The sequence below is a fragment of the Python bivittatus genome, unplaced genomic scaffold (assembly GCF_059951505.1).
Source record: "Python bivittatus isolate LINGU-HERP-01145 unplaced genomic scaffold, Pbiv_v1 ctg000090_np1212, whole genome shotgun sequence".
Taxonomy (NCBI): Eukaryota; Metazoa; Chordata; class Lepidosauria; order Squamata; family Pythonidae; genus Python; species Python bivittatus.
In genome coordinates this window covers 2,159,503-2,172,617 of record NW_028277046.1, presented here as the reverse complement: position 1 = coordinate 2,172,617, position 13,115 = coordinate 2,159,503, and the positions used below count along the sequence as shown (strand labels likewise).

Below are 13,115 nucleotides of genomic sequence, written 5' to 3'. Positions count from 1 at the left end.
AATATTTACAGTTTATATTTAGGCTTACAAATTTCAGTAGTCTTGAAGGGAATTTCAGTTAGTGGTCTGGCAGCCAAGCAAGCTTGGGTTGACTCCCAGATGGATGTTTGAGCATATCTGTAGTACTGTAAAGTCTCTGACTACTTCTAAGGCAAGTAGTCTTATATGCAAAAGACACAGTTGTAACATTATATTCTTAACTGCTCAAAACAATTCTCAGTAACTGAGCAAAAAGGGCTCTTTTTAAAAACAAATTGATATTTTCTCAGTGCTGTTGGAGATGGAATGTTTCATGGATCACTTCCAGTCCACAAATGGTTGGCTGTCTTTTCCTTGCTCTCACAATGAAATGCTCTGTACTCAGAATTAAGTTTTGATTTGTTGGCCATGTTGTAAGTGGTGGAAATTGTATCTGTCTGATCTTACTGGACCTTTTCAGCTTTTTAGAACCAAGTCATCAAGTGAGGCTAATGAAACAGAAGCCTGGTATTGTGACTATTTGCAAAACTAAGCTCCAATAAGTCTCTTCGATGGGACGTGTAGTGGTTTCTCATCAGGATCCTCTGTGGCTTTACAGTATACATGAAGTCCCTGAATGAAATCCTGGGAAGATTAGGGTTGCAATACCATTTTTAGCATGTCTCCTTTATTTTCAGAACTTGCTCACCAGCATCTCTCAATATTATGTGTATTCAGCTTTTCAAAGACTCAGTATAATGAGAGAAAACAGCAGGAAAATGTCAAGAAGTAAACAGAAATAAAATAGTAAATTGTGAAACAGCATCTTAAAAGTGGTCCCAGGAGAACCAGTCGCATAAGGCCAAGCAAATGAAACGAAACATCAGTGGATGGAATGTATAAGATCAGTCTCACATAAATACTATCTCAACCATCAGTATAGGGAATGCTATCTGAAACTATGAGAGATGTTTCTCCTTGAAAGTCTTCACTTCCAGTGGTTGGTTATAATTGGGCACTGAGCACTTCCTAGCCTGTAATGGTGGCTGGTCCTTCTGAAGATCCAGAGATGAGTGTTTGGCAGGGCTTGAAATACCTGCGTCCAGGACACAGGATAAAGATGCTTTTGAGGCAGTGTTGAAATTTCAGATGGATGCTGTGGCTCCTTTTCTTTGGTGGGAGAAAGCAGCTGCTAGACTCAGACAGCATGCTCAAGCCATGATTTGCTTAACCACAGTTTATTGAGCAATAAACCCAAATATCTGGGTGCTAAGCCAAAACCTAACGGTTCACATTTTGGATTAGTGCAAATACAGGAACCAGGTTTTGGTTTCTTGTAACTCACTCGGTCCTCGGTAACCTTTGAATTTAATTCCCGTAGTTTACTGAACACAGAGAAGCCCTTAAGCTTCAACTAGTAAAGAAGTTGTATTTGCATGACCCCGTTTCACCAGTATTGGTCATGTTTGTGTGGCCTTCCTTTTACATTCGGAGTGTTGTGCGTCAGTTGTAATTGCTAAAACTCAGAGACATGGGAACTCCGTCTTCTTCTCTCCTTCTCTTTCTTCCCTTTTTAGCTTCTGCTCTGACTACTATGTGGAACTTTCTGAAAGTTAGAAATGTAAGAGCTCGTAAAAAGGTTGCCTTCTCCCCGTCCCTTCAACATCCCATTTTGCAGTATAGAAGATAATTTGAAAAGTTTACCGACCTGCCACTAATCACCTTGTTGGATTACTACTATGTGTTGTTCAGAGCTTCCTTTGAAAATTGGGTATTGCTGTTATTTCAAAATGTAGATGCTAAACCGCCAACTAAATCTGTTCTTTGGGAGAAAAAAGTTGGAGTTTGCCTAGTGTCCCATATTAGTGTCTCTGGTGTGAAGCTAAAAAGAACTTTATTTTTCTAGGCATTTATTTTTTTAAGGTATAATATTTATTTTACAGTTTCGTTGATTGTTTTGTTTATCTTATGACACAACATGAATCACCCTGGAAAATTTTGTTGAAAGATCTGAAAAGGAATTCATTAAGAACCCCCCCCCCCAATGTCTTTACCTTGTAGGGACTTTCCATGCCTACCTATTACAGCATTTGTTGATAATTGAAAGCAATTTTGGATACATAGCACAATGAAAATTATCCACATTGTTTCACTGTCTCCTCTTTGTTTACAATTAAATGTCAGGGGGAAAAAACCTGATAAGAATATGAATGAAGCTTTGGGAATGAAAATCTGACCTGTCTAAAACTATAATAAGAACAACTTTGGGTTTTGTTTGCAAAGAGGGATGCTAAGAAGAAGAAAAGATCAGCTGACCATGACAATTTGGAGTTGGGGGAGTAAAGGGAAGGATGGAAACAAGTCAAAATCATGTGTAATATTTCTGAATTGAGTAGGGAAGGTTTTGATGAGGTGCTAAGTTTACATCTTGCCTTATCATTATTTTTCCTTACAGAAATCTGACAGCAGGATTTCCTACCATGGTTGGGCTGGTTTTTACTTAGCCTATATCAATAGTTTAATGAACAGCATTCAGCAATTTCTCTTCATGTGTTTCGGTACTTGGAAATAACACTTACTAGTTTTGGCTAATTCAAGAGAACACCTGCCCCAACTCCCATTCAGTCAACAGCTTTTCTGGTCCTCCATAGAATAAACCAAGTGTTCTCCTAAAATACAGTTCCTTCAAGATAACTTAAGAGCATTTTTATGGTGTCGTTTTGCTAGAAGGAGAAAGAGGTAAATTAAAATATTTTAGCAAGTGTGTGTTTTCCCTCAAAGTGGTTCTGAAGCTGATTTTTCCTCTCTAGGTGCCTCTTTTCTAATTTGTTCTCTGTTGCTTGTTACGTTGTTTAAGCAGTGGAAGTATTCCAGATCACTTGTGAGAAGATGCATTAGCTTATCTTTTTTTAAAAACTTGCAGGCTGGCACACTGCTTTCCTGAAGCTAAGCATGCAGTGACAATTGTCAAGCATATTCAAGAAGATTAAGAATTGATTGAACTTGGTTCCTGATATTTTATGGGCCCATTCAAAGCTGTATTGTCCAGTGATTTGTTGATGGCAAGAAGAAGGCATTTAGTCGTTGAACTCCACTAGCGTAATTCTGGACAGCTAAACTTCTCAATGTTTTTGAATACAATAACTCTCTCATAAAACACTCCCAGCACAGATAAGTATCCTGTTCTCCTTAATGTATGATTTCAAGAGTGAAGAAGGAACTACAACACTTGTAATTGAGTCTCAAATGTCTTATCTGGGCCTGTGAATATTATGCCCTCAAGAAGGGTTAGATGATATCTTCCATCATTTTCAGCCAGCAAGAATGGCTGACTTGCAATCCCTTATTCCTTAGGGTTTTAGATTTCTAGGAAGTTGAATGATTGTAGTGTCTGGGGATGATAGAAGTTAGTCTGAAAAAACTTGGAGAAGACTGGGTGTGGTTTCCTATTCTTTTTTGAGAAGACAGAACCCATGTCTGTCATGATTATTTCTTAAAACAATTTTAGAGATTTGAACTGTATATATTTCAAGAGATGTTCAACTTTTAATAAGAAAGTTGCAGTTTTGATTGAAACAGGCAAGCTTCTGCTTAGAAATCCTTATCTTACCAGGTCTGCATTTCTTTTTCTGGTGCTGTTGTCATCTGGAAGGGCTTCATCATGGTCTCATCTCCCCAAGACAGGGATCCTGAAGTGAACTTTTTGACCTTAGCACTCTGTAGCAGATCCTGTTTGGCCTGAGAAGTTCTCCCATTGCCTTTACTGAGGGGTGAGGCGTAAAGGATGTGTATCCCTGTTTCTTTGGGAGCCAAACTGATATTCTCTGTTGTGCAGCAGAACATGTGAATACAAGCCATTCTTTGGGTCAGAACGTGGAAGTGCATTCACATGTCCATCCCTGCATTCTCTGCTCAGCAAAGCAACAGTGTATGACTAGATGGGGGCAAAGAATCATGACTAGATGGGGGCTGCACTCTACACAAACAAAAATATTTATAATTTACACTCTGCTCAACAGCATCTGGGCAGAAGAGACATTCTTTCTGTCCTGTAACATAGCCCCTCTGTGAAGCATTTCATGCCTTTTCACCAACTGGTGTGAAAAAGCATTCAGCATGAAAGCCCATTCCAACGGGAAAGCGGTGAAAAAGTCAGTATGCCACTCCATCCTCATCTTTTTCTGAACCGCAATTTGAATGTGGGCCCTCTTTTAGGTCAGCTGTGAGGGCTGTGCGGTCCTCTGCATCTGGTTAACCAAAGCTGCTTTGCAGTTCAACCATCTGCAGCTCTTGAGGGCAGCCGCAACTTTTCCAAGTTCAGCATGGCTGCCCTGGGGAGCTGCCATACGATTCCAGGGAAAGATGTGGCTGCCTTGGAAAGCTGTAGACATGGGCAGTGTTTGCCTTCCTATATGCTCCATAGCACCTTTTCTTTCTGAAGCACCACACGGCCCTGTCAGCTATAGCTTTTAAAGCTATTGTCTTCTCTGTGTTTGAAAGGGAAGAACAATGCTATTTTATGATGTTTAGTTAAAAGCATTGCAGGGCATAAACAGAGTGCTGGAAGACAAGGTTGTATGTAATGCACGGGGATGCCCTGCGGGTTTATAAAATCACAGCCAGCAGGAGAGCATCTGATCAGCAAATGTCCTATTTTTAGAAAATGTTATAAAGTTTCTCTGGGTTCAGCATGACAGGAAAACCCTAGAAGGGCTTTTTTTTCTTGGTAGCAACATGAATGGATTGCCACTGATCTTGGATGTTGACTGAAGCAGAGTAATTACCTGACGAGAGGTTGGCTACGGAAGGATTAAAGAGCAATTTATTCTTAAAGTTGAGCTTGGTTGCGTTGTTCAGAATGCTTGGTAAACTTTTCTTTCTCCTACGTATTTGTTCACCCCTGTCCTTTTTTATGGGTGAATCCTTTGACTCCTGACTCGCAACTACAGCCTGTGGTTATCCATTACGTGGCAACAGGGAGTGGATTTGGAAACTCTTACACTATCATGCCAGGCCAGATCCTGCATCAGTCTAGCCACTCTCTGCATCTGATGAACTGAGCTGCAGCTCATAAAGGCTTCTGCCTTTGAATAAAATTTGTGAGTTGGAAAAAGGGCCCCCAGACTCCTTCTGATCATCAGCTCCCATAGACTAATATGGTTCTCCTCTCGTACTATCACCAAGCCTTGTAATTTGACTTGAGAGGCCTTATCCATATTCACTTCTCAAGGGTTTGCCAGATGTTCCTCTGATGGGAAGTTTTGGGTTTACCTGTGTGCAGGAGAGGAAAGTTAGCAGTGTTACAATACTATTGTACTGATTTTCTTTTTTTTTTTTAAGGCAAATTTCATTTTAGCTCCTCATTTTTCCAGCTTGCTTTGAAGGCTAACTGTAGATGTTGGAGGGGTGTTACTATTTGAGGCCAGGCTCCAAGTGGAATTACGACTCAGCAAATATTCCAGAGTGGAAGATTCAATTGTGGGAGGGATTAGGTCTATCGAGCATGAGTCAGATCTTTGTTCTAAAACTCAGTGGAAAGCTTGTTTAAATCTCGGTTTGGAGCATAGCTGCGTGTGTTTTGCGGCACTGTCCTCATAAATGTGCTGCTTTTTCATTGGCTGTGGTGCCTTCTAGCCTGGCTTATGGTTCCTTTCAGTGGTGATCTTTTACTGCAGACATGCCTGTCAATGGATTAATCTCCCTTTTCTCTTAGTCCTTTAATTCAGAGCATCTACATCTGCCTGGAAAGCTGATCTACAAAAAACGTCCAGCACGGCCAATATAACTGCCACAGTTAGTACCAGCCAGTGGCAAACTCCAATCCAAAATCTTACGCTTTACTACTGCTGTTGACTGACTATCTTCTCAAGGCAATAACATGTCCCTTAGTGTCAAAATCAATCAGCTTCGTTTGCAGTAATTGGCATTACAGTATATGCTTCTATTCCCAGTCCTGGATAACTTGTTGGAGTAAGTCTCAAGTTTCAAGATCAGATTCCAGAATCTCTGATGGTATCATTTATAACTTGTTTAAATCTTTCTTGCTATTTAGAGACCAGAATGAATTTAATTTTCTTTTCCCTTTGCAACTATTAACAGGTTCATTTCTAGACTGTGTAAATAGCGAATAGTTATCTCAGAGAAGCTTGCTTTTAAAGAATTAAGGGTCCTGAAGAAAATTAAGTAGAACATGGTATTGAACAGTTGTATAGAGGAATGATTTATCAGGAACCATTAGCAAGGACACGCTATCAAATTATTTCTAAAGTAGAATGTATTGAAGAGCAGGTAAGAATACGTACTTGAGAATTGCTTTCTTATGGATAGAAATTCTAAAAGGTTTGTGGAGGTAATCATATATTCTGCAAGAACATGAGAAAGGTGTCATTATGCACTCCAGATTTCTTCTTTTACAATGATTATGGAACAGCCTTTGAGAGACTCATAAGCATCAGACGAACTCCATAGTATCTTCCTTACATGCGGGGACATACGTCTATACAATTGGTAGATTGGAAGCATTCTGCTTTAGAGGTGTGTGTATGTGTGAAATCCCCATCACAATGTATTTATTTATTTGATATGTATCCCACCTTTTTTGTACAGCTCAAGGGTTAGGGTTAGGTCCATAGTGCTCCCTCCTTGTATTGTCCCCAGAACAACAATCCTGTGAGATGGGTGGGCTAAGAGAGAGTGACTGGCCCAGGGTCATCCAGTTGGGAGGACTAGAACTCATGGTCTGGTTTGTAGTCCAGCACCGTAACCACTGTACCAAACTCTCCCTTTCCTTTCAAAAGCACCTTGATGGGCACCATTATTATATGGAATGGTGTAGAGCTTGGACTTAATTGGACCTTCCATTAAGTTTAAAATGTATTTCAGTACTTCTAAGATTTAATAGCACAACTTCTGATCAGAGAAGTATTAAGTTGTAACTGACCAGGAATCCAAATCAATCTCATCCCTGTTTTTGATCAGGAATAGTAACCATGGATTCATTGTAGGGCTGCTGTGAATATTTTCTCTATACAGTATAGTCCTCCAACTTCAGTAGGAGTATAATAATGAATATCCTACAGGATTCTTATATTCTACTCTGTTTTTTCATGCTACAATGTTAGATTGCAGTTTCATTCTAATGCTCCACAACTCTGGATAAAATTACAAACTCTATGAAGGAGAGAAATGTGCAGGATTCTTATCTCAAAAAGTTTATTAACTCACTGCTTATATTGAAATGTACAAGAATAGCTAGAGGAAGGTGTGTTCTTTGATGTATTGGAGCTTTTCCCGCCTACTAAAAACATTAGAAGAGATTTTCTGAGAGAGGAAGCGAGACAGTTTGGCTAGGGTGTCATGGGTTAAGCTGTCATGGACTTCTGAGGTCTGATTCTCTGAAGGATACAAATGCAGCAACAGTCCTACGCTGTGCAACAATATGGTAGAGATTTTAAGAACCGAAAATGGCTTCTGAAGAATGCTCTGAAGAATTGATAGGCAAGCAAATGATTTTGGGGCTTTTTGCTCTTTGACTTTGAGTACAAATCATCTATTTGGATAGCGATTTTAATTTTAGGATTGTCTTCCAGGTGTTCTCTGTGCATGTGTGTTTATGTGTATGTCTCACGTACTTTATTTATTTCAAGTCTTGAATGTGTTTTGGGCATCCAGTTGTCATAGAAACAGTGACATTCCTTTCCATGTTCTCTAATAAAAACCACTGAAATAAAAGTCTACCTCAAGATCTTTTGGTCTTGTTGGAACCTTCAGCTTCTGACTGATAAGGTTGACTTGGCTGGTTCTTGTGAATGTGGAGAAAGGGCTTATTTCTGCAAAGCAGTAATGATTTTTCACACGTGGAAAGTCCTCTCAGCCTAAACTGTTACATGGACAATCTTTGTCAAGGCATCAGTATGGAAAAGTAGAATCTCTAGAGAACAGCTCTTGCACCAAAGATCCATTGAAACCTTTGTTAAGAACCCTTGAAGGTATTGACTTGGTTGACCTCCGTCTAGCCTTGATTAGATTATTTGAGATATGTCTGCACTGTGACAGATGTGAATTGTTGGACCTGTAGGTACATTAGGTTCCTCTGAGATGTCCATTCTGTGTCCTTTTTTTCTAGTCTCAAACATCATTGGTGGGAAGTCCTCTCTCTTTGGTTCCTACCTTGCTCCTTAGAAGATACCTGCAAAAAGACCTTACATCAAATCATTCATAAATTAGGTAGCAATTGGTGATAAAAAAGTTCTGAATCCAATTCCAATAAGTATCTGATTCCTAAGTGGTGCAAGACCCTTAATCTGCTTTTATTTATAGAATTGATAGTTCCCCCCCCCCCCAGATCTTTCATTCTTCTAATTTAATCTTTTATTGATCTTTATTCTGTCTTTAGCTTTTCAACTCCCCTGGGAGTTTTCCAAGCTGAAATATTGCATGTATTTAAAATAAAGCTTGGTATGCTTTTGGTTTGATAAAAAAAATCCTTTTTATGCTCTGGTTTCTCTTCAGATCATATAAATCCTTTTTCTCCAGCTGCATACATTGAAATTCTTAGGAGCCCAGAGATCACACAATGAGTTCTCTGGACTCAAGGCAATGTAGGACTTTTGCATCTCACATAGTAAAGCTTGTGCAGCTCAACAAGATGATAATGAAATGGAAGGGTTTTTTGGAAACGGGGGAATCGTATTCAAGGAAAAGCCGATTGGGTAGAACTCAGCCATTTTGGGGAGTTCTTTGATTCCCGATGCATATTTGGATAGAGGGCTATGTTTCCGAAAGAAGAAATGGTGTTTGGTGATTTCTGAGTAAATGATAAGTTTGATCTGTTTGTATTTCTTTTGTAACCTGGATTCCCCTACTTTATCTTCTTCCTCGAGAGAGGGGAAATTGATTCTGGAAAAGGGGACCCCACATTACGCTCCCCGCCTGCAGCCAAGCCTGGTTCTGAAAAATACTCATATTAGGAAAGCTACAGTGCTTCTGTTGAAATAGCTTTAGGGCACGCTTTGAAAACCAAGTGAAATAATTAAAAAAAAAAAAATGAATGTGGTCTGGGAATGTTCTTAACCGGGGTCTGAATTCCATTTGGACCAAGTTCCTGAGTTAGAATATTTGTCTTTTCTCGACGGCTGCTGAAAGCCCCCTAGAACTGTTTCCTCTTGACTCAGAAGGATCCTGGTGACATCATCTTACAGGAGGGAGAAAATGAGAATGGGAACCATAATTGTGCAACTGTGTATTGTCTGCGGTGCTTCCCAGCTAACTTGCCTCGTTGGCGTGGGTCTGCACGTGCCACCCCGGCTCAAAGACAGATGCCATTCCTTGAGCCCTGTGGCCTCCCTCCATCTCACCTGAGCTGGAAGCCGCCTGCAGCCAGAGACCTGTAACGAGATCACAATCATGTGAGGGGGAATTGAGCCGGGGGGGGGGAGACGGAGGGATGGGAGAGGCAGGGGTGATGGGGAAACGCATCCTTCAGATGCATTTTGACAGCAGGTGCCGGCAGAGCTTCCCAGCGATGCGTGGACGTTCAGAAAAGCCCGGTCCAATCGCCACTTGCTCGTAGAGAGGCCCCAGGATTAATATGCTCCTGCTTTACACCTTTTTAATATCCTTCTCAGAATCAATCTACCGGCGGGGAGCCAGAAGATGGAGGAAGCTGTACCGAGTGAACGGGCATCTGTTTCAAGCCAAACGCTTTAACAGAGTGAGTACTGTGGCCGAAAGAGACGCCAGAGGGGCCCGAGGCAGGGGAGAGGTGTGATGGGTACACGGATGGGTGGGGAGGAAAGAAAATGAGTAGCTCCTTTTCTCCCAGGTGATCCTTTTCCTACCCTGGAAGGGAAAAAAGAAAGAGTCGATTCAGTTTATGCAGCACGATTATTGAATAACAAGCTTGAAATCGTGCACTCTGGAGAGGGAAAATACAAGCGCGGTTTCCCCCTCAAATGCGTGTGTGTGTGTGCATTTGTGTGTGTGTGTGTGTGTGTGCAGAGGGATATTTTTTTCATGCTGGCTTCCCAGCTCATCTGCATTGATGGGAATACTCTCCCTGAACACACAGATTGTCTTTTCCTGCTTCCTTTTTTTCCTTATGGTTTGTCTGGATTAGCGTCAAAATGCTTAGAATGCTTTTAAAATGCACAGGAGCGAAATAGATCTGACCTAATTAACGACACCATAAATATTTTTATCTGTTGAACGGCCGCGTGTGTTGGAGGTACAGCTGTGTTAAGGATCTGACTTCATCTATAAAGCAAGCTCCCCCTCCTTTCTTAACCCAGCCCTTTAATGCTGCAGAATGTAATCAGTACATAATCCATTTTTTGGTAAAGATTTGTGCATTTTGATAAATGGAGGAAAGGTTGGATTAAAGGTTTATTTAACTATCAGGACGATACAGCTGTCACTACTTCTTGATACAGGAGGAGGTTGGTATGCTGGTTGTGGGTGCCCTCAACAAATGCACACTTGTTATCTCGCATGCAAGAGACTTCTCGGTCTCCATCAGCTGAAGGGGTTCAGAGGAAAATTAGATTTTTGATGGCAGGTCACATCTTTTAATCTCATTCCCGGTGATCAAAATCTTTCCTGATTCTAGTCTCGATATAGACAGCTGTACAGGTTCCTGAGAATTGTCACATGTTGATATGCCTTTGTTTTAATATTACCATGGTATTTTAGGAAGCAATTAAGGCAGAAGGTTTGAATTAGCAATTTTTGATAGTTTCATGAACCACAAACGCTGGACCTGGACGGTGTGCAGTGTTATTAAAACACATGGATTTTAACAGTGTTTTTCAACAGAAAATGGGGGGTTGGTTAAAACAGTCAAGAAAAAGCTATTCCTGATGTATTCTGAGTTATATTTATTGGAATGCATAGCTCTTGTCATTCCCTAGCTTCAGAGTGTCAATTTTTTTAAAGAAAAGTTCTCTGTTTTGCAAACCTCTCATGCATCTATATCAGATTACTAGGTACAAAGATGTTTAAAAATGTGTTTCTTTAATAATGTTGGTAGGCTTAAAAATGCAACTAATTATGTGTGCCTAAGGAAACTAGACTTAGAAGTCTAGAACATTAAGCTGAACGTTAATCCAACCGGGACAAGTCAAATTGCACATCTCAGAAAAATAAAAGTTCTGCATAAAATGTGTACATTACAAGTATTTTGCCCTACAGAACAAATACATACTTGTGGATTCATCTGTTTATTCATTTTAATAAACCCTATAATGACACTGCTGTGCATGTTTGATTCAAAGATCTGCTACAGTAGCAATTAAGAAATTAAATCAGCATCACAACAGTTTCATAATTAAATTTCAGAAAGATTGGGCCTGCACAGTCTGCTTAGATCACGTATGTTGTTAAAGCCTGCCTACATCTGGCAGTGAGGTCTTCTGTTTCGGTTTATCCTTCTGTATCTTGTCAGCTTTAAGGGCTATTTTTTTTTTAAAAACACCCCTTTTCTATTTGAGTGCATAAAACAAGATTTTGAAAAGAAGAGTTTGTTGCAGCAAAAACAGAGTCTCATAATACTTTAAAAAGACTAACAAAAGTCTTAGGGCTTTAATATTATTCTCAAGTTATGGCTTGGCATCTATGGGGGGGTTGCAAACAACTTGGGGGTGTCACAGTTTTTTAAACAAGCTAAAAGGCTTGTGGGGGCAGAGCAGAAACAGTTTCAAAGCTCCCTCTGAGTTGGGCTCCTCCTGCATTTTACATCCCTTTATGATCTAGAAATTTAAACACCGTCATTGAAAATCAATGATATATTTATTTTTTGCCCAGCCCTAATGCCAGTGAAATCATATGCTTTGCATAGGGGCACTCACACAACATTGGAGGGGAACACTGTAAAATGCTGCATTAAGTCCTACACTTTTACACTCCCTTGCTCAGCTGCAGCCTGTTGCCAAACCAAGCCACATCTCGTGATGCAGATGCTCGTGGGGACTGGTGAGACGTGCTGGCGATCTAAACACTCTACGCATGACTTTGCCCTTAAGAGCACTCCAGACTCCTGATCGCCCAGGCGTGTTTTTATTTTTTTTTAAGCGAAAGCACTTGGGTGCCTTTCCACGGTGCAAGTTCTTGATGCAAAACCGCTTTCCACAAAGCGTGGGTCATTTCAGTTGGCTGCAGGGGCGCTGCGCTGATGGCATTGTCCAGACCACACGGGGAACAGCTTTCACACAAATGGCTTGCTGAAAATACTTGCTCCCACTCAATTCCATTTCAAACGGCCTCCCACGTGGTATGAAGAATGTGTGAACTGGGCCATCGTAACTTCTGCTAAGACGTTCGGGGGTACTCAGCCAGGCGCTTCTGTTCCTGTGATTGCTACTGCAGCCTGAAAATTAAGGTTTTTGCAAAGAAACAAAAACACTTTTTGTGCTGGGTAGCTTAGCTACAATTCTACAGCGGTCTCAATTATATATAATTTTCCGTTCTGTCAATTGGCCTTCATTCTCTTCCCGGGGGATTCAAAAATAATGAAATCTGGTATATTGTAAACTTCTTTATTCACGTAGAAGAGTGACAGCCCCCCAAATACAAAGCTGAAATTCTTGATAATCTACCCGTCATTTTCAGCAGTAGTCTTACTGGAGCAAATCTCATCGCTGGGCTATTATAGCGGAACCGTTGACATTTTTTTCAGTCTCGCTTTATAAGCGGTTCATTTTTTCCCATTGTGAGTATGTTATTTTGTTTGGGAAAAGAGCCAGAAGGGTCCTGATCCCATTAGCTCATAGCTTAAGAAGGGTATGCAGGGATATAATTCAGTTAAAATTGGGCAAGAACTGTAGAATTCATTAATGGGCCTTTATCTCTTTGCCTGCAATTTAAGCATTGGGTAGGATTGTTTATAAATCCCAAGTCATCGTATAACGCCATTAATGATTTACACCATCAAAAACAATCTGACCTGGAACTTTGAAAAATGGATGTAAAATGAAGCTGGATTTACAAGGGCAAAGTTGTAAGCAAAGTCAAGTTGGGTTCAGTAGATTCGAACACTGCTCTCTTTCAGAGTAAGTTACAATGGAGAATTCAGTCCTGACTCTGCTCACTTTGCCTTCTGGAGAAAGCAAAGTAGGGTGACTCTGCTGACAAATTAAAAAAGAGAAGAATCGAAAGAACTTAAA

At 40.4% G+C, this 13,115-nt stretch overlaps 1 protein-coding gene across 4 annotated transcripts in view; it reads left to right on the top strand.

Moving 5' to 3' along the window:
* The window catches only part of PRKCZ (protein kinase C zeta), a 63,102-nt gene that overhangs the window by 24,967 nt on the left and 25,020 nt on the right, over positions 1-13,115 (top strand). For all 4 annotated transcript variants that reach the window (XM_088136709.1, XM_025177757.2, XM_007422561.4 and 1 more), the window contains one exon: positions 9,585-9,670. In XM_088136709.1, the coding sequence (XP_087992835.1) occupies positions 9,585-9,670 (86 nt within the window). The remainder of the gene's footprint in view (positions 1-9,584; positions 9,671-13,115) is intronic.